The 21,201-nt window shown below is 40.1% G+C and overlaps 1 protein-coding gene across 1 annotated transcript in view; it reads left to right on the top strand.

Annotated features, from left to right (window-relative positions):
• Positions 1-410: 410 nt before the first annotated feature.
• Positions 411-21,201, top strand: part of LOC115403401 (dynein heavy chain 7, axonemal-like) — a 73,514-nt gene continuing 52,723 nt past the window's right edge. Inside the window, exons 1-21 of the mRNA XM_030112265.1 lie at positions 411-443; positions 2,301-2,481; positions 2,611-2,683; positions 2,921-3,046; positions 3,987-4,106; positions 4,363-4,546; positions 4,624-4,803; positions 5,051-5,329; positions 5,428-5,549; positions 5,850-5,928; positions 6,134-6,358; positions 6,476-6,622; positions 7,065-7,244; positions 9,148-9,288; positions 9,417-9,784; positions 10,663-10,849; positions 15,125-15,318; positions 17,749-17,947; positions 18,174-18,314; positions 19,907-20,119; positions 20,200-20,309. Of these exons, the coding sequence (XP_029968125.1) occupies positions 411-443; positions 2,301-2,481; positions 2,611-2,683; positions 2,921-3,046; positions 3,987-4,106; positions 4,363-4,546; positions 4,624-4,803; positions 5,051-5,329; positions 5,428-5,549; positions 5,850-5,928; positions 6,134-6,358; positions 6,476-6,622; positions 7,065-7,244; positions 9,148-9,288; positions 9,417-9,784; positions 10,663-10,849; positions 15,125-15,318; positions 17,749-17,947; positions 18,174-18,314; positions 19,907-20,119; positions 20,200-20,309 (3,482 nt within the window). The remainder of the gene's footprint in view (positions 444-2,300; positions 2,482-2,610; positions 2,684-2,920; positions 3,047-3,986; positions 4,107-4,362; positions 4,547-4,623; positions 4,804-5,050; positions 5,330-5,427; positions 5,550-5,849; positions 5,929-6,133; positions 6,359-6,475; positions 6,623-7,064; positions 7,245-9,147; positions 9,289-9,416; positions 9,785-10,662; positions 10,850-15,124; positions 15,319-17,748; positions 17,948-18,173; positions 18,315-19,906; positions 20,120-20,199; positions 20,310-21,201) is intronic.

Here is a 21,201-nt window from a genome sequence, read left to right as displayed (position 1 = left end):
CAGTCAATAATCTAACAAATTTAAGAAAATCCACGATATTATTGACATACACGGACTTTTTGGTTAAGGCGCGAGGGGCAAGGACGACCAGGAACCGGCACTGAATCTGGTGGGTTACAGATTTCTGCGTAACACCAAGTGTCAAGCAAGAAGTAAATTTCATCACAGCCGCACAGGTTTAAACCACCGCCAGGTGTAGAGTGGCGGAGCCTCGTTTTGGTTGAGCAGCTACCGAGTAAGACTCCTTTTACAACGTAAAGACAAGTGTTCTTTACAGTTTGCCCCACTTTAGCTTGACGAGACCGCCGTTACGCTGCCACTTCCTTAGCAACGGCCCCGAACAACTGTCCAAGAAGTTAACAGTTTATATCTGTTTGGGTTTATACAAGACGACAAATAATTCTGAAAGTATGGCGATGTCCAAACCACCAAAACCACCCAAGGTAAGTTTATAAAACATTAACAATGTGCTTTACATTGCTTTGTTTTATTGCTTTGTTGGATTAAAACACATTGCTTTATAACACAGGTGTCAAACGCATACTTAAAAGTGTCATTTTAAGCCCCCTTCGAATCGAATCAAAAACAGCATAATTTATCAAATACTTTTTTTGTCTTAATTGGAAGCAATGCAAAAATATTAAATTAATGCTTCAATTCATGTTTTGTTTTGTTTTTTACAAAAACAAACAAGCAAAAAAACAAAACCAAAAAAAAAAAACTATACTAAACTGAACTAAACAACCTGAAATCCACTGTAAATAAATTAGCAGTAATGATTGCTTCCACTGAATACTTGCAGGTGAAGTCGTCTGTAGTTTTTGTTCTTTACAAGTCATTTCACTGGCCAGATTGAACCCTCACTCTGATCAGTGAGTATGAATACTTGTGAAATCAATCCAAAACTGATGATTGACCTCTCTGCCCTTGCAGCGCAGCAGTAAACAGCCTTGGCTGGAGGCAGATTCTTTATTCTCAGCCCCACTGGGTCTCAACCCTCAAGCAAGCGAAGCAGCTTCCAGAGGTGGGTTCATTGCTCTGATATTATCAACAAAATGAAAAGATTCATGTTGCCTCATTAAAATAAGTTTCTAATTGTCCTGCATGTGTTTGTTAGTTGATGTTTTTAGTGAAAGCACACACAGTCGAACCAGTCGTAGGACGGCAGTTTATAATCCTCGGATCTCCATGCATGGGCGCAGCACCAGCAGCAGCCGTGCCTCACAACAGAGATTACGAAAAACTCTGAAACAGTTTATGTGGTGAGTTTTGATCACCTTCTACTGGACACTGTTATCTTGATTCTGTTATTTTCATCTTTGTCTTGTTTTGTGCCCTCCTCCATCTCACTCCTCCCTCACAGCAGTCATGTCCTCCTTTGTTGCACCTCCTCACTGGCCTTTCTCCTCTCCACATTCCTGACAGTTTTATCTTCAGCACCCCTTTCCATACATAGGATTCAATGCTCGATGCATTGGTTCGTCTCTTTTTTACATGACAAAAACGTCTCAACGTCATCTCTCTTATTTCACTACTGAAATATACATGAGCTGTACTTTCTCGATTCTATTTCCAGCTGACATGTCAAATTACATATTTCCAACCATTATTAGTCACAGCAGAAGAGACTGAATTAGTCGACAATCACTTTGGTGTCCCATCCAGCCTTTCTGATGTCAATCTAGTACTATGAACTAAAACTAAGACTGAACTCATGCTACGTAATTGTATTTATGTCGATTTTTATTGTCACATTTTTTTTTTTTGTGTGTGATTTTGTAGCCAACAGGGTGTTGATAGCGACTCTTCATCAGATGGCTCACCCAAATCAAAGCAGGAACGTGAAACGGTAAAATGCAACGGGAGCTCAGTTTTATCTGTGACTCTTTTTTATTGTTCCCCATCCTGAAGACATTCTTCTCCATCTTTCTTCAACCTGTTTTTATCAAAGGAGGACATTTGATTTGCTTATCTTATATACACTTTTTGTCCTCTTGGTTTCTGTTGTTGCAGTTGCTAAGTGCATTCTCTTTACATTGGCCGCCATGCATCAGTGGATTAAAACTTTAGCTGTTAATATGCAGAAGTAGACCCAAATATTAAAGCTGTAGCTCATGCACACAGTATAAACAATAAAGTCACCATATCTACTGAACAATAAGACTTTCACACCATGTATCTCATGCTTCATAACAGTCAAAGTACACAACAAGGTGTTGGATGTTTAAATCGAAGCTGTCACCAAGATATTTGTTAGAAACATCTTCACTGTTCTTGAAAAATGCTAATTGTGCTTTCAGAGATTCAACTACTACATCCAAACTGGAATCAACCTGGAACTTGTTTCTCCACTGGCGGATTCTTGGCTGGACAACATGAAGAGTTTGGTTCCCTGCCGCCTGAAGAGCCAGAGCACACCTTTGAAATTGCTGGTTGATGAGATCAAGGAGGAATATTTAATCAGCGTCAAGACATCAATACGTATTTATTCTGTCACATTTTGTGATTTTAATGGTTATGAAGTTATTTGTCGATCATTTTGGTGCTTGGTTTTGGTTGGGATGTATATATTTTTGTTAATGCGTTTTGCCTATTTTATCGCATTTGCAGTGAAATACACGCTCAGACGGTCAATGGAAAGCGACAAGCCCAAAGTCAAAGATGTGCCTCCTCACAGGCTTGAGTAAGTTACCAGAACATGAAGGAAAATCTATCATGTGACGGAAACACAATACTTTAATAAACTGTGTAGAATGACAGCAATGACAAAGCCACCATGGGATTTTTTCATTTCTATTGCACGAGAACAATCTGACAGTTGAAGCAAAGTATGAAATCATTTAATTGCATATTTTTTTATTGACTTTTGGGGCAAAAAAGTCAATTCTTTACATCTCCTCTGCTGTCATTCCCTTGTTAGACTGGAAATAGTGCCAAAACCTTGGAACGGCTCTTTTGTTCAAGCACGACGAAGGATGAGCAGTAATCTTCACTTGTTCAACTCCACGATGCTGCGTGTGCTGACCCACTGGCACGTCACTTACAAGTAAGTATGCCCTGAACTTCAGTACTCTGACCACCTCGCTGATGCCCGATCTGATGAAAGAATAGTGCAATTTTAAGTGGCGTCGAGTTCCCCATAAAAGGCTCTGTATGAAACCAATGCATTATTATTATCAACTTAAAAAGATTAACTAAAAAAAAAAAAAACAACTCAAAAATCTGTGAGTTTAAAAATGTAAACAGACATTGCTGACTGAACCATCTCCCTTTAGAGCCCGATGTGCCGCCATTTTTTTCTCTCACTGCTGATTTTGAGAGCTTATTTTTGTGTATATTGGAGACAGGATGCCCACATCCAATGCCCCCCATGGGGGTCGGGCCCCTCTGGCTGGGAATCACTGCACTAAAGGACTAAAAAGCCGAAAAATAGCAAATTTTTAAGACATGCCTCTCTTGTCATTGATTGATTTATTTTGAACATGTAGAAAATAAGTGAACAATTTAAGAAAAGAAAGAAAAACAAATCATCCAATTACATAGACAGCATGAGAAAATAAAAAGTCACCACCATATGTGCCCACTGATTATTTTACATGCACGAAAAGGTGGAGGAAGAAGAAATACAAAATATATATAAAACTCACCGTCTGAGTTCACATTGTGATTCATTTATTTGATTTTATGTGTTCTTTTTATGTTAGTTGGCCTTGAGGCCCCTGAAAGACATCTTTAAATAAAATGCATTATTATTAAAAGAACATTTTAATAATAATCTAAGAGGTGATATATCCAGTGATGAAAATGCTGTTATAGAATTGAATAGAAATAGTTTATTAATCCTTGAGGCTTTTCTGTTTTCTAAAGCTTGCAGGACTGCAATTATGCACTGTCACGCTGCTGATGGTGCCGATAATTGCAGTTGATTGATGCAATGGATTCTTGTTTGGCACATGAGCTTACCCTCATGGACGATCTGCTTGCAGAAATCTCCGTCTGATCGACGTGGAGCAGTTCCACAGCAGGGAGGAGTCCATCGAGCTGTCTGCGTTCCAGCAGATTGTCAGGAAGCATCTCGATAATGCCCGAGGAATCCTGCTCCAGCAGTAAGCTGACATTGTCACTTCACGCCAAATTTGTGGGGAGCAAAGTGACTTATGCAATTTAGATCAGCAGATGTAACAGCAGTTAAGCTGAACAAAGTGACAAACCCATCATAATATCTTGGAGCGGCACACACAGTTTCAAAAATTAAGTAGTTTTAAACCTTTTATTGATGCTTGTAATGGGGCCAGGATAAAGTCAAGTAGCTAATAAGTGAAATGGACTCTTATGTGTCCTTGATTTTCTCATCTCCTCTAGCTGGATTCCTGAGGTGTGCAGCATTTATCATCAAGGGTGCAGGCGCAAACTGGTGCCTCCGTCCAGCAGCATGGCCAAACTGCAGCATTTCTTCAACTGTGCAGCTGTGCTGATGGCGTCTCAACTGCAAAGTTTGGTAATAGATTCAATGAGGGACTACACACGCCTGATTTGCCAAGACCCGGTAAGACCAAATCGAAAATCTCAACGGAGAAATTTTCGGTTAACAGGTGACATATTTAGCTTTGCTCACCATCTTAGGATTCCGACCAAACCAGTGGGCACCCGGGATTTGTTCTGCATCTGATCCTGGAGGACCAAGAGATCAAATTTGAGCCAGATTTCCAAATGTATGAGCAGGCCTTTGTTAGCGTCTATGATTTGATGCTTACATCTATCGACATGATCCCTCGTGTTGAAACCAAACTGTTCCCTGAGTTGGTAAGAACACTCAGCTGTCATTGTCCATCTTTCTGTAGTACTTTAACCAACTTAGTGTTGGTAGGAAGTGGAGTATGTCTGAATTCAGGCTACACCTTGAAGAGGCCGCATTTTTTTTTTGTTAAATACTGTAGTTAGTTTAGATTTTCTATCTGTTTTGTACTCATGTAACAATATTGCAATGAAATACCTTTATGTGGGTGCTTTGTTTATGCACAATTGTGTCCCCTTCCTTGCGTCTCCTCAGCCAGGCTTTCAGTTTGAAGGCACCCTGAAGCCCACCGTCCTTCCAGAGATCATTGAGTCGCAGCTGGAGGAGGTTCGTCAGGCGCTTCGGGCTGAGAGTGTCCGACCCAAAGAGTACGTCCACGGGTACGACACATACGCCGCGCTGATATCCAGGCAGACGGAGGAAGATGTGGAGAAGTTCCTCAGTGAGCAGCACCCCTTAGAGGAAATCATGGTGGAGGTGGAACGCTACCAGCAGCTTGCTGACCAGATTGAATACACTTCCATCAAGGTACTAGTACACCAAATTACACAGGAAATCCAGGAAAGTCACATGTTTGATCCATCTGTTTAAGTTTCTTCTGGTAATGAGTGAAACTGTGCTGTTAGGTGGAGCGTCTTGGGATGTTTGAGGTCCAGTCCCATAAGCTCATCCACTCTCTGCTGAAGCGTGCTCAGGAGCTGCAGCAGCGGCTCATTACCCGGATGCTGCATGACCATCAGGAAATCAACAAAAAGTCAGTTGGTTGATTTTTATGTTTCGCTCTCTGCGTGTCACATCAGATGCTCAGCTGAAATGTGCATGAGGAGGACTCTAGGTTCAGGCCTCGGTCAACTGCTGTAGCTGGAAGAATGAATGTTACGCATGTCCCAGTATATTTACATAAATGCTATCGCCGTTTCTTACTCGACGATAACTGCTGTTTTCCTGTCAAGCTGTACATCTCCAAGCTGTGCTGTAATGAGATTGTAAATCTCTGCAATGCTTTGTACGGTAAACAGATACCCTGGAATTAATGTTTCTCTCCCTTTCACAGGCTCTGTCATGAATTTGAAATGATTTCAGGAAAAGCACTGAGCTCACCACCTGATACTCACAAACTGATGGAGCTGAAGGTGAAAACCCCTGATATTCTCATCCCACAGTGGTTTAATGCTTTTCATGCTATACACACGTTGTCTGTCAAGCCATTATGGATTTCCTATTCAGCACCCACTCAGCAAACACCTGGCTTGAGCACGAATTCCACGTTCAACCTAAATATTTCTCTCACATCACTGCAGTATTCATCATCATCATCCTCCTTATTCCCCGATCCAGGCCTACATTGATAAGGTGAAGACCACCGATATGCCTCTGCTGGAGCAAAGGCTGGCGGAGTCCAACGCCCACCTGTGTTTCCTGGTGGACTTTGTCACCCTGTCGCCGCTGGACATGGAGCTGAACTCACGGACTGTCCAGTGGTTTAAACGCATGCCGTCTGTCTTCAAAGAGCACCGACAGATAGTTGAGGAGAAGACAGAGCTGTATCAAAGAGGACTCAAGGTCTGTGCTTCATCTCCAAGCCTGTTTTTATTCTGACATCTACTTTTACCTGAATCGTAATGCATTTGTGTCCAAACTGTGGAAAGGTTAAACAGAGTCATTATGTACTGATTCCAGTTGCGCCGGGAGCATTTTGTGGAAGAACTGGAGAGCTACAGTGCGCAGGTGGAAGAGTTTCTTGCCTTCGGGGAACTTACTGATCTCAGCAAGTATCTGAAGAAAGCTCAGACCCTCAGTGCCAAACTGGAGGCAGCCATGGAAAAGGTATATCACACCTGCACTGGTTGATCTGTGATAACTGAGACAAATCTTCAACAGGAGCCTAGTTGAATACAAACAGTGAAGGGTGAGAGGAGATCCGTGTTGAAGTCAACACATGCAGAAGTGTAGTTATATTGATGGCCAAACTATTTGTATCATTGTGACAAAAATCATATTTCAGATGAATAGAAGTCATACAATTTTTGGAATTATGTGAAAGTGAAGATGTTTGAATTCTGATTACAGGAATGGGATGGATTAATGGGATAGGGTCTGCTCTTCATTATTTTAAACTCTAGATGGCAGCATTGGATATATGAATAACTCTTGAGCCATTCATTCAACAATCTGAGACAGTCTATTTTTTAGTGTCTTTTTTTTCTGTTTGTGAAATTATTTCAGTGTACCCTTGTCTGTCTTCCAACATTTTTTTCATGCTAAAAAGATAAACAGTTTCAATCTGGAGGAGGAGGCCTTCAGCTGGCCCGTTTCCCAGTATCCGCAGCGTAAGCAGATCCAGGATAGGTTGACACCGTTCCTGCGCCTCTATGAGACGGCCTGTAATTTCTTACAACAACATGAGCAGTGGCTGCGAGGACCTCTCTCTGCTGTGAACCCTGACAAGGTAAATCCAGTGGAAAACTGCTTTGCATTCACATACAGGGCGGGCTGACATAAGATCAGCTGTGTTCCTCTCTGTGAAGCTGGAATAAGTGCACTGACACACTGGGACTGTGCAATCTAATTTCTGCATTTAATATCGAAATGCTTTTTTTACCAGATCTCTATTTTCATTTTGACTTTATTTTGATTTTTCCTATTTAAATTGTACACAGTACTGCATGGATACTTAATGTAAGAAAACCTTCCTGAAAGAACTGATAATATCTAATCTTGTACTTTTGCTATATTGAGATCCATGCTGAGGCAGTGTTTAGTTTCACATTTTTGCTTCCTTAGAAGCTTTGCAATCATGCACTTATTCACACTTTATGCAAATGTAATATTATGTAGTGATGCTGCACGATTCAAAATCTGTCTGCATTCTTGTTTTGTTTTGTTTTTGTTTTTTTTGCTTGAAATTTTTTATAGATACACCTACTCATGAATTTATTTCATGGATGTTCTTCATCAGTGTTTAAACAGAAACTCTCAGTAAAGCACAGAGAGCCATTGTTTTTATTGCACTACGCTGCTCCATTGTTTAATTGACAACTAATCTCTCCTCACATACCAATGTTTTAATGGCTTTTCATCAGCAGCTGTTTTATCTTTGCTTAACGTCACTTCAGCAACACAGGGAGTTATGTTTCATGCTGTTCCTTTCAGCAACCGCCAAGGTATTTGAAGATCTTTACATAAGTTAAAGAACTGAGCCAAGATAATTAAGGAACACAAACAAGCATGAAAACAGACATTTAAAGAAATTTCCAGTAGGGCTGAGATCAGATGGAAGTGTGAAATCAGTCTGAAGCAAAATAAATCAGATTTAACAGGATGAGTGAAGCTACACCAGAGTTACTGTTGCATGTATCTCTCAGGTGAAACTAATAACTTTAATGAAACTGGTTCTAATGAAGTCTGTCCGCTCTCGTTTTGTGTGAAAGAAAAGCAGACAGTGCAGATTATCTTCATTACACCATTATTATTATCATGTTTAAAAAGCTGCCTCTCTCAACCAGAATGCTTTATAAGCCAATGTTTGATTTTAAAAGTGTCTTATACACACCAAATAGTTGTTACTGGTGTTGATAATATCTCCGTGAGCCTTACTACCATGTGTTTATTACAAGCAGTATCAGCAGTGCTTATGTGGTACTTCATAGTAAAGTATCACCATAGGTTGTCCTGCCCCAGCAGTAGAATTTAAAACAATTCATCAGCTGCATGGCAACTTTTTGAAGCCAGCAAGCACACATTCTGCAGATGTTTCACCTCCTCACTATCTTATTTGTTATCCTTTTTGTTTGTTAGGCAGGTTCTTGTTTGTCTGTATGACTGCACTTTACCTTGTATGACTTTCCTACTTTTTTTTTTTTGGTTCAAGTGTTTCTTTCGTCTTTCATTCGAGTGTTTAATCAGAAAACAAGTCAGAAATCTTGGGCTTGATTGCGGGTGTAACACACTCAACAAAAGAGTGATTAAAAGGATAAAAACAAAGTGTTTTTTGATAACTTTAGCAAAAAAAAATAGTGAACCGAGGTGTAATGTGGTGTAATGGTGAGCCCTATAACAGGATCATCCAGATTTGAGGTCTGGCTTGGGGTCCTGTCTGTGAGAAGTTTGCACCGATAAGTGTGAATCTGAGTGTGTGTGTGCGTGTGTGTGTGTGTGTGTGTGTGCTCTGTGATGGACTGGCAACCTTCCCACCCATTGTAATCCTAAATTAAGCAAAACAGGATGGCTGATTGATGGATTATTGAGATGCACTAACAAACTTCAACTTTCCTAAAATAATCCAGATGACAGTTTTTTGCTTTATATTCATCCTAATTACTTTCTGAATCTTCTCTGGACCGATCATGTAGGTTGAGGGTGATGCCAGTAATTACTGGCGAACACTGTATAAACTGGAAAAAGACTTCAGTGAAGTACCCAAGGCCCTCTACATCGTGACTGCTGTTAAGGCGAAAGTGGAGGAATTCAAGGAACACATTCCTATGGTGCAGGTAAAAAATCTAAACAACAGAAAAGGAGAAATCCAAATTGTCTGGGGCTCAGACTGAGGGGCCCAAATGCAGCCTGAATTTGAAAAAAACAAAAAAAAAAAAAAACAAATCTCATCTGTCTCTTAAAGGTTCTCTGTAACCCTGGTCTGCGTGATCGCCACTGGGACGCCATGTCAGAGTTAGCAGGCGTCTCCCTGCAGCCGGCTGGCGACCACACGTGTGTGACTGACTTCCTGTCCATGCAACTGGAACAGCACCTGAGCAGCTTGGAGGGCATCAGCGAGGCGGCCAGCAAGGAGTACTCCTTGGAGAAGGCATTGGAGAAAATGGCCGGCGAGTGGAGTCACATGGAGTTCAGCCTCCTGCCTTACCGAGAGACGGGTACCTCCATCCTGTCGTCTGTGGATGAAGTGCAGATGCTGCTTGATGATCACATTGTGAAGACACAGACCATGAGGGGCTCACCCTTTATTAAGCCTCTTGAAGTGGAAATACGGTAAAAAACAAGATAATTGACTTTAGAGTTGGAAAATTACTGGAAGCACAGAGGGGAAAAGTCCCATGCTGTCATTGTTAAGGCACAATGTTATGGCGGTATATTTACCGATGGGCGACGTACAACTTATGTAGCAAACACAGACATCTGTGCCATGACTCTCAGCAACAATGGCTCCTTAATTTGGCTGCTAAAATTGAACTGTTTTTGACAACAGCTGTGCATCCTCAACCACAGTAAATAACCTGAGATATGTATACTCATATACGCAGGCTTTGTTTTCTATGCAAAAGGACTTGACTGGGGAACAGATGTCACAGTATATGGATAAATGTACCCATCAGCAGAGATCTGTGAAGCTAGAATGTTGTTGTTTTTTAAGTCTAGAGGTGAATGGTGTTAATTGCACAACTTTTGATTGCATTGATTTTATTATTACTCTCAACTCTCTGTATTCAGTCACACTCAGTAGATGTGAGTGAGGCAATGTGAGAGCGATCTCACACACAAACACATGCACAGTCGATGTGCCTGTATGAAGACATGTATTACTTCTGTCACAATGGTAGTTTGAAAGTCATTACTATTCAGTGTCAATATCCCATTGAGTTCTGCAAATAAAATTGCCCTATTCTCTGTCATTTCTGATATTATTGAAATATGTTGCTGCCAGGCATAGTTAAAAAAAAGAAATGGTCTCTCACTGCTCTTGTTTTACTCTGAGAAGGATATTTAGAATGCTTCTTCATCCAATCTCATGAAAGCATAATCATGATGGTGTCTGTCTTTGCTGAGAGGAAGAAGTGAAAATCCGAAAGTCAGGCAAAAAGCAACAAGCAAACACATCCAGTTCTCATCGTTGTTGTGCTTCTTTGTAGGGAATGGGAGGGAAAGTTGCTGCTTCTCCAGGAAATCCTGGACGAGTGGCTGAAGGTGCAGTCCACATGGCTTTACCTGGAGCCCATATTCAGCTCGCCAGACATCATGCAGCAGATGCCTAAAGAGGGACGCCGCTTCACGTGTGTTGACAAAACATGGAAAGACACCATGAAAGAAGTCACTGCGGTAAGCTGTTTGATTTAGTTTTGTTTGTTCATTACCATCTAATGCTCGTGCTAAAGGTGCTTACTCAGAAGGGTGAGAATGGCTGTTATATTTAAAGACTATTATAACAGTTTTACCAGTCCAAACCATTCAACAATAAATTGTGTTCTATGTGGCCCCTGAACAAAAATGTGTTTGATAACTATGACATAAACATTTATATATCACCAGAACTGCTCTTGTTTAAATGGGAGGTGACAACAACAGACAGGTATACTCATAAATCAAAGATGGAGAAAGATGTGGGACATGTACAGAAGGAAGGAGCATTTAGAGGAAACTGGAAGAGGGGGCAGTGAATCAGTACCAAAAGAAGAGGGTGAGCAAGACAAAAACAGCACTATAACGATAAAAAGTGAGTGTTGCACCAGCATCCTCAAAGAGTTTCCAAAGGGTAATTGGCGTCCTCAGTAGACCTGAAATGAGACACATCAATTTCAGGCAGTGTCCTCCAGAAAGCCCAGCCTGACTGCACCATCAAATAGAAATTATGGATTTTGTCTGGAAGGGGCAGGGGTGTATGGAGCCACAAAGAAAATGAGGTCACCAAGGGACAGGGAGCCTACATTCAGCGTGTGTGTCTGTGTGTGTGCACTGTGTTAGTGAACATGTCGGTGCTAGTGTGTGTTACACGTCTTTTTTTTATTCTTGAATCTGTTCTCCCAGTTTCAGGAAAACGGGGCTCAGTTTCATGATATCAGTGTTATTTTTAGAAAGGTGCAGACATTGATTAGTCGATTATGTGCAAACAGGAACAATGCATAATTTAACAGATCATTTATTTTTTCTTAAAAAAGGAAAAAAAAAAGACTATTTGAATTGGGACATTGTTGAAATGTGGATCACTATGTGCTTATATGGGGATTATTATCTTTGTATGCAGCCAGTCTGCACTCACTGACAGTTCAGAAAGTTTGCACGCACAAGAGAACCGTCATTTTTTTCTTTGGATAAGATTTGAGCACAATTTGAAACATAACATCCATCTGTCGTTGATACCACATTGATTTAAATGCATTGAAGAAACCAGCCAGCTGAGCTGCACCTGTTCTGTGCAGCCGTCTGGTCCTCGGGTTCACTGTACCCAGCATGCTCACCCGGTGTTTCTCTGCTGTGAAGACGTTGCCGCTGTGGCTGGTGGGACATTAAGAAAACGGACATCTGCGTGACAATTTCTCAGTCTCCGAACTCCAATTGTAAATAGAAATTTCACAATCAGGATTCACAACTGTTGTCCCCGTGGCGAGGTCCTTAACCCCCAGCTTCGGTTTACTTCAGGAAGGGCATTTGGTAGAAAACCTGTGCCAGATCTCATCATCTGCTGTGGCCATGCTGGAAGAGAGCAGTCAAAACTGTTTTTCTATTGCAGTCTAAAGTGTATCAGGGTGCACTTTTTTAACCCCTGTTATTGTCCAAGAGGAGGTCTGAAGCAAGTTCATTTGCTGAAAGCATCTCAACTGAAGAACTAAAGTGCTGAAACATCTTATTGATTTGCCCTGCGATCTGCATTTAATCTCAGATTTCTTGTATTGTTTAAGGTTAATGAATGCAATTGACCCACCAGTGAAGACCAGTAGAATAAAACACACGCCTTCACATAGTCTTATACTGCATCAAAAGCTGACAAACAACATATTCATCTGCTTTGCAGCATTCTGCCTCACAAATAAAATCAGGGTGGAATTTTTCTTCCAAGGCTGTTTGCATCAAATCAACCACTGGGAGCTGCTCAAGATCCACTGATCTTCCAATAGTTTACATCCTTCACATCTCTGTCTCATTTTAGCATGCTTTAATGTGGCTTTTCTTTCTTTTTCTACCTGTTTTGATGTCACTTACTCACTATTTCAGTTGCTTAAAAAAAAACAAAAACAAGGCCAGATCAATTTAGAAGATCTATTTCAATGAACCTGTTTACTTTTAACTGCACAGCACAACACACCCCTACCCCTCCTAATGAGCTGAGGAAGGCAAAAACAGGTCACCTCTGAGCTCACTGAGGAGATGACTGGCATATTGTTTACTAACACAATAATGGATATATGCAATAATAGCACAATAATCAGGTAAAAGAGAAGCTCACTTAAAATGATATTTGCGCTCATGCAGATATAATTCTCTGCAGAATGCACCTTGAATAGACGAGACATCCCAGTCCCTCATGTGTTGTGTGTCGCTGGAGAACAAAGAGGAATGTGTTCCTCATGTTATGGGTTTTTTTTTTTTTTTTTTTGCGTTCAGATTATAGACCTGCCATATCAGCTGTGGACAGTTCCTGTTCCCTCATTGAAGCCATCTGTTTGGTGCATAAAAACGACATTATCACACATAATGCACGCAATAAAACATTGTTACCCATTCAGCGTGCTCATGAATAGCTTGCCGCTGGCACAGTGAATATAAAAATGGATCCATTATTGCATTGTCCCCTTCAAGAATGGGCCAAAATCACAAGTGTGATGAAATCTATAAAATGGTTGAATCACAGTTCATCAGAGTCCCACAGCCAGTGTGATTGTATGCCCATGCAGGGAAATTCATTTAAGAGTGTTGCATCAGCTTTGTCTTTCCTCTTCAACTTGACCATTTAACTTGATCTTTAATTTAATTATGAGTAGCTTTGATTAATATACAGCTATCTTCCCTACCAGGGGAGTCAGACATAAGGCTCATGGGCCAAAATCGGCCCACAAGAGGCTCCAATCCGGCCCGCCAAATCACCAAGCAGATTGTAAAACTGTCGAGGCAAACATAAGTCTTTCAATACATTTCTTGCGAGTACAACACAACACTGAGACCAGAGCTGAGATATCTGTGATGCTGCCATCAAAGCGAGCAGACGGGTTTTAGCATTAGACCAGCACCAGCTATAGGAGGAGTTTTGACTATATTTTACAACAGAAGGTACTATTTAAATTGACTTTGTTCAGATTATAGTCATTTCTGGTGTAATTGTTCGGCTTTGTGAAAATATAGAATAAAATATAGTTTTTCCATCACATATACTCTGCATTTATAAAGAAAAACTTCAAAGTTTACCTTTAAAGGTTATTATAATTCTATTTCACTATTCCAGCTCTACATGAAACAGAACGTTTCTATGATTGTGACTGGAGCAATGCTGCCTTTCAAAAGTCATTATAACGAATCAATCTGCTTTCTTTTCCCTCTTCACTGATAAAGGGCAGAAAGGTTACATTAGCATTGTACTTAATACATATTTTTTTTAGCATTTCACTCTTATTCCGAAGTCTGAAAAAAGAACTTTAGTAAGCAGGGGCACAGTAATGTGTGAGAACGCTCTCCCATCCAGGCGCTGTAATTATATGCTATGTGACATAACCATAAGGTCACATGTCACTCCATGTTTTTCATGGTGGCTACACATGAGCACAAGTGTTTTTATTCTATTTGGAAGATAATGGCTTGATTATTAATCCATTTGGTAATCCTTACCACTTTCACGTATGTTCGTTATTCATCAGTTTCACTTCATATATAGTCATTTCCTCAACCAAAGCTTATTGAATTATTGTGCAGATGAGATCTTATGAGAGCTGAAATATTTCATGGGTGCTAGACAGGCGCGAGGTGAAATCTCTATTACTTCTTCACTATGTTTTTTTTTTTTTTTTTTTTTTTTGTATCATGGGTGTCATATAGACCTCACTGAGGAGTCTGGAGTGGCAGTTACCACAGGAAGAAATTAATATATTTGGGTCACCCTGGAAGCATCAGTGACAAAAAAAAAAAAAAATGCAAGAAGCTATCACCTCATCTGAGTGAATTCTGAAGAAAATATTCCCTATTTGAATTGTGTTAATAATTTATTTTTGATATTCAGGCCTAATTGGGACAGATATCTTAAAACATATGCCACATATGCTCATCACACTGTTCAATACTCATTTATTTATATTATACAACTCAAATTGAAGTGTGGGAATTCAATGTAAACCCTCTGATGTTTCCTTGTAGGGATAGTTACCTGGAAGGCTTTAGTGGAAACAAGCTTGTTTTTCCAAACTGACATAAAAAAGATATTCCATTGTATCATTCTCTGTGTCAGACACTGGAATGGATAAGTATTGAGAAGCGATCCCTGTTTATTTTACCCTCACAAAAAGGCGATTTTACTGGTTTCTCATATTAATCAGTCCTTTGCATGTATGGGAATTAGTCGACAAAGAAGCCCACTTGGTAGCTGGCTAATGCTCATTCTTCCTTTTGGTTTAGGACAAACACGTTCTGGCAGTGATAGCCATCGACAAGATGCTGGACAGGCTCAAAAAGTCCAACGAGTTCTTGGAAGTGATCCTCAAAGGTCTCAATAACTACCTGGAGGTGAAGCGTCTGTTTTTCCCACGGTTCTTCTTTCTGTCCAACGAGGAGCTCCTGGAAATCCTCTCTGAAACCAAAGACCCAACAAGGTACGCAGTCTCATCAGTGCACAAAGTCTTTTCATTCATTCATTTTTATCTTGTATGCAGTTTGTAGAAAGCCTGTTTTTTTAAAGACACCTCTGCACCTATGCATTTGTGGAATGAGCAGCAGAGCTTCAATTGATCGACCTGTACACACAACTGTAAATGTAATTTAACACACAAATGACCAGACAGGGCCTCAGCTAAACTATGACACTCACTCATGTGCAATGATTCATAACTAAGAAAATACATTATTAATACAACAAATTCCCCGACTTTTAATTCTGAGCTGTAGTCGTCCAGGTGACCTGCAAAGCTTTGCATAAAGCACATAGTGATGCAGGAGAATGTTTTCCCAAAAACATAAGGTCAAGACAGAGAAAGCATGTAGTTGCACTTGCTGTACTGCCACAGTGGTTTAGTGAAGTCCTCAGAGATCACCCTCCTTGTCTGAATTCGTCCTGTGCATTGGATTAATAAGTACGGTGGTAAGCATCCTCCTCTCTGTCCTCCTTGTCCTATTTCTATTCCTCATTATTTTACCATTTTGTTATTTCTCCCTCGGACTGCTGCGAGTCCTCGTCACATCAGATTTATACAGTCCTCGGCTTTTCTGTAGAGGAGGGATTTGTTCGACCCTGTGTTTGGGTTGTTAACTTCTTGAGAAATGTCTGTATCGGTCACTGAGTGCCAATGGACTTACTGTAAATTCAGGTAGGGATGCAGCTCAATCCTGAGACAAAACAGATAGACAAGAGAAAGGCTTTGTTAACTGTGTAGTAATGATTGAAATGACTGTAACAATCCTGATCCATAAGTTATTTAAGTGGAAGTAAGTATGAGCGTGGGGTTACGAGGAGTCAAAGCCACAGAGCATGATGCAAACATGAAAGACAAATGATGAACAAGAGTCATTTGCTTGATGTTTCATGGATGTAACTCAATTGCATCACTATTTCTCAACTATTTCTCAAATGTTTTAATAAAGCCAGCCATTAAATGTTATAGTTCTTAATCATAGTGTGAAAAATTCTTTTAAATTTCTGAAATAAGCTTGATGGTGAAATATTTTTGAAATCTTTTTTTGGTATATTTCAGGGTTTGTTAATTCCTGTTTATTACATTGTGATACAATTAATGTGATAATCCTTCACATGTGCAATTTCCCATCAAGCCTGTTAATATGTTTTAGTTTAATTTCCAATTAGCCACTGGTGCGCTGTACCACTGATTACAGAGAAGATTAACTGGAGTCAAGAACAGTATGAAAAAAATGATGAAACTTTGCTGCAGTTGTTGCTCTTGTGCTTCATGGTTGTAATTTTTTTTTTTTTTTTCTTAGAGTGAGATCAGCTTCCCACGCTATACATGATGTTACCTCATTATGTAACCTCAAATTGATCTCTAACAGATTCCACATCAGTCAATCAAAATATAACATGAAGACTTCTGCGATAAAAAATCGATGTGTGTATTTTTGATGCATCACCTTTAGTATTGACCTTGGTAGTTGGGGGCCAAAGGTCAAATCCTGCCACAGGAAGGTGAAAAACAAGCTCTGACTCCAGTTCAGGTTGTTATGATTTGCTGTGGAAACTTCTGTAAAGGGGATGCAGCTGAATATATATTTCTATTATGCTAAATTATTCAGTGAAAGTTAAATAAGGCAGCCCAGGTAATACTTTGTGAATTTGTTTTTACTAAATAATAGATAAAAATAGCAAAAACAGAAAATACTGGATAGAGACTCAAATTAAAAAATGTAAGTAATGCCACTTTTGGGTCTCTGTTGGCAGTGATGAATTTTTATCAGCTTTGGCATGTTGTGTTTGTCAGTAATTACGGAGAGCTCTCGTCTCAGTTGTGTTTACTGTCTGATTTGCCTCATTGGACTGAGGACAGACTAGATCCTGAATTCTCAAGACAATCAGAAGCTGGGACTAGTGGGTTAGTGTGCCAACTTACTACATAAAGTCTACCTTTTTTTTTAATTAAAAAAAAGAAATACTGAAATTGTATGGACATAATAATTAGTTACAGTGAGCCTGATTCACACTAACACTCCACTTGTCTCTTTGGCTGTGCTGTTAAAGTTCCACACGAACAGCTCAATAGCAAAAGCTGTTCATTTGATTAAATTCATTTTTATACAGTTCTACTCTGCACTCACACACATTTAACAAAGCATTGTTGGACACAAAATCTCTTACTTGTGTGATTATGTAGAGCTTGGATCATTATCTATCCTGTGTAGATACCTGCCCAGGTTAAGTGAAGTTCAGGTTACATTTCACTTCATTGCTCATTTTGGTAAGCCCATAAAAAGTGAAGGATCTGTGCATGATTTATTTTGCTCATTATTTCAGATATACAGTACCACAGGCATTAGACAACACCCCAGTGATTTCATTTTCTTGCTTTCTGTCTGATAAGGGTGCAGCCCCATCTGAAGAAATGCTTTGAAGGCATCGCGAGCGTGGTGTTCACTGATGAACTGGATATCACCCACATGAAGAGCAGCGAGGGTGAAATGGTGCAGCTCCTGGATATCATTTCCACCTCCAAAGCCAGGGGCCAGGTGGAGAAATGGCTTCTCAAGCTTGAAAGTGGCATGATTGCCTCCCTGCATAAGGTGTTGTGTGGATTGTTATTGCTCCATTTTTTTAAATAGCTTTTTCCTCCTATATAGCGTTCATAAAAGTTAGGTGGCAATGAACTGTCAGAACTCAAGTTTTTGTATACTTTTGTAGAAAAAGAATGAAGAGTGCGTTTTTGAAATCAGCTTTTCATAGAATTTCATAAATCCATACTTCTCAAATCAAGGACTGAAAGCTTCTCTCTTTTGTGGTGATTTGTAGGTAATAGGGGAAGCAATCGCAGCATACCCCAATGAGCAAAGGATCGACTGGGTGCGCGCTTGGCCGGGCCAGACTGTGCTGTGCGTCTCACAGGTGTACTGGACAAAGGATGTCCAGCAAGCCATCAATTCAGGGCAAAAGGTGTCAACATTTATTTGTTTGCTTTTCATACAGAATGAATTGTAATTTTCATATCTGGCGCTGGAAATCTCTTCAGTTCTTTCCACATGCAATATTGAAGTTTTGATTCCCCCAGCTAAGCATTGTTTTTATGAACAACAAAGCCCTGTCAGTCTTGGAGAAAAAAAAAATACAAGCAGAGCATTGTTCAACAATACTCACAGTTTCAAAAGTAATCCAAGTATCTCCAAAGATTCCTTTAAACATATGCAAAAATAACGATATGGTGTTTCTCTGTTTGCTTATTTATCATAGACTCAGACGTGCTCTTTTTGAAGTTTTCTTAAAACCTTTTCATGCCAGCATGCTTTGCTCTGTACAGTTTACTTTGACGCTCCATGATGTCTTTATCAAAACTGTTACCATGACAGCAAGTCATGCGTAGTATACTATTTCAGACACAGCACGAGAAACTGTCTAAACAACAGATGCAACAGACTCCCAGCATACAGTATGAGGTCAACTGAGTCCGATCACTGTTGGATAAACTTCACGATGCTGGTCTACCTTTTAAGAAGTGTTTTGATCTTGGTTACAACTCACACTGTGGTGCTGTGTTTCCCAGCTTTCAGCTGATTCAAACTAAACACAAATACTGTACATAAATATAAGATTAAGTGTTGAAATTTCACAAAGCCAGTGAGTTGCACTTGGCGTTTTCTTTCATTATCCTCACAGTTTGTAACATGCCGAGCACCAGCACTGGAAATAGCGACGCCATTTCACATAATTAATCTAAATGATGAACCATAATGAGCTTTGAAATCAGTTGTTTGTACAAAGTAATGTTTTTCAACTCAAGCTGATTGTGGTAGATGAATGAATCAAGACATTTTTTTTTTTCCTTATAAATGCAGACATCTGCCATTGTTGCATGATCAGATCTGAATGGGACTTCCTCAGGCATGACAAATGTTCTGTGATGGAGTGTAAAACTAAAGCATGATTAATTGCTTAAATAGTTTTAACATGTTTTTCTTTTTTGCAAATCATTAGTCAAGCTTGTTTCTAGTTAGCTTTGGGTGACCTAAAAACAGTCGGAGAGCTGCAGAGTGTCTCCCATGCTCAGAAGCCATCTGTTAGTTTCAGCACATGCAGAATACATTTCCTTTATAGTTATTATTTCACTAAACTCTGATTCAAAAAACCGCCACCCCTATTTGTATGTTGTTTTTATCTCAGCTGCTTTGTTGCTGCTTCTTTTTCTTGTCATTATTTCATAAACTGTCAGCTTACAGATTGTAGAGCATATCCGATTAAGTTCATGAGTTAATAATTTCCATTGTCACTAGACTGATTCTCTTCATGGTCCCAGCTGAGATCATTCATTAATCTATTCTGTAAATGCTACAACCATTAAGATATACTAATTTAGAAACTATTTAAAATACTAAAACTTTAACCCTTCTACCTCTTAAAGGAATAATCAATTATTAATTTTTAGTTGTGCCCAGAATGGTGAAATTGAGGTGATATTTACTTGTGTTGGTGCAGTCCATTCAACATCCCCCAGCATGTTCTCCTTTATATTTAACACTGCCCCTGCCCCTCAGGCCCTCCAAGCTTATTTGGAGCAAAACAACCGACAGATTGACGACATTGTGGCCCTCGTACGGGGAAAGCTGTCCAAGCAGAACCGCACAACCCTCGGAGCCCTCGTCGTGCTGGACGTCCACGCCAGAGATGTTCTCGCCACACTGGTGCAAAAGGGAATAAGCGACGAGAATGACTTTGAGTGGCTGAGCCAACTCCGCTACTACTGGGTGGTACGTGGTCTGGGGTGCGGGTTGATTGCAACGTTTTGGGATTCCTGTCAGCTCATGATGCATTGTCACTCCCTGTGCAGGAAAATCACCTCCAGACCAAGATGATAAACGCTGGCTTGCCATATGGCTACGAGTACCTGGGTAACACCCCACGTCTGGTCATCACCCCACTTACCGACCGCTGTTACCGGTAATACTACTACACAAGTGCTCCCATCATACATTATTGTATCATCATATGTGGAAATGTTATAATTATCATTATAAAAGCTGATCCTAAAGATACAGGGGCACTGAAGTTTAATCACATATTTCTATTGGATTTAGAATTCGCAGACAGCCTGGAGTGAAAGATAAGTCATGAGACATTTGTCGAGGTTGTACAGGGAGAGAAAAGAAGGGAATTTGATGTGAAATTCTTTCATATTTCTAACATCGTTTTTTCAGATCGACCATTTTACCTGGTGGTGTCATGCATAAGGCAAGTGGGCCAAAAGTGGCCCACAAGAGGCTCTAATCTGGCCCACCAAACAAATTCCAAAAATTTAAAAGAAAACATTGATGATTAATTCTTCACATTCGTTCAGAGCAGCAGCAACAAAGAAAAAACTTTACATTTTAAATTTAAATGTAATTCTGGCACTGTTTTACTGGTCCAGCCCACTCAAGATGACATTGGGCCCCTTAACTAAAACGTGTTTGACACCTCTGCTTTAACCCAGTAGAGCGTATTCTGCCTTTTATGGAACCTTTGATAGAGCAATCAGTTCCTTCTGCTTCAAGATGCAGCGCACCAGCAATGTTTCTGGCCACACCTCATTTTAAGATCAGAACGCCCACGGGGGCACAGAGCCCATTATGCTGTTGTTAGTGCCAGTTGCTTGTACTCCAGTGACACCAACATGTGAGGCAATGAAGCTTTGTGGCTTGTTGCATCGCTAAAGGATTCATTACTCACCGCCCCATTAAGCAGCTTTCACTCGTCACGCCCACCGGTATGAATAATTAATTGGAAGTCGGCGACGGCCACAAAACAGTGTGTGTGTGTGTGTGTGTGCGTGTGTGTGTGTATTTGATGAGAT

Source organism: Salarias fasciatus, chromosome 16, assembly GCF_902148845.1.
Source record: "Salarias fasciatus chromosome 16, fSalaFa1.1, whole genome shotgun sequence".
In the NCBI taxonomy this organism is placed as follows: Eukaryota; Metazoa; Chordata; class Actinopteri; order Blenniiformes; family Blenniidae; genus Salarias; species Salarias fasciatus.
Note: the sequence above shows the minus strand (reverse complement) of the source record. Positions and strands in the feature narration are given on the sequence as shown.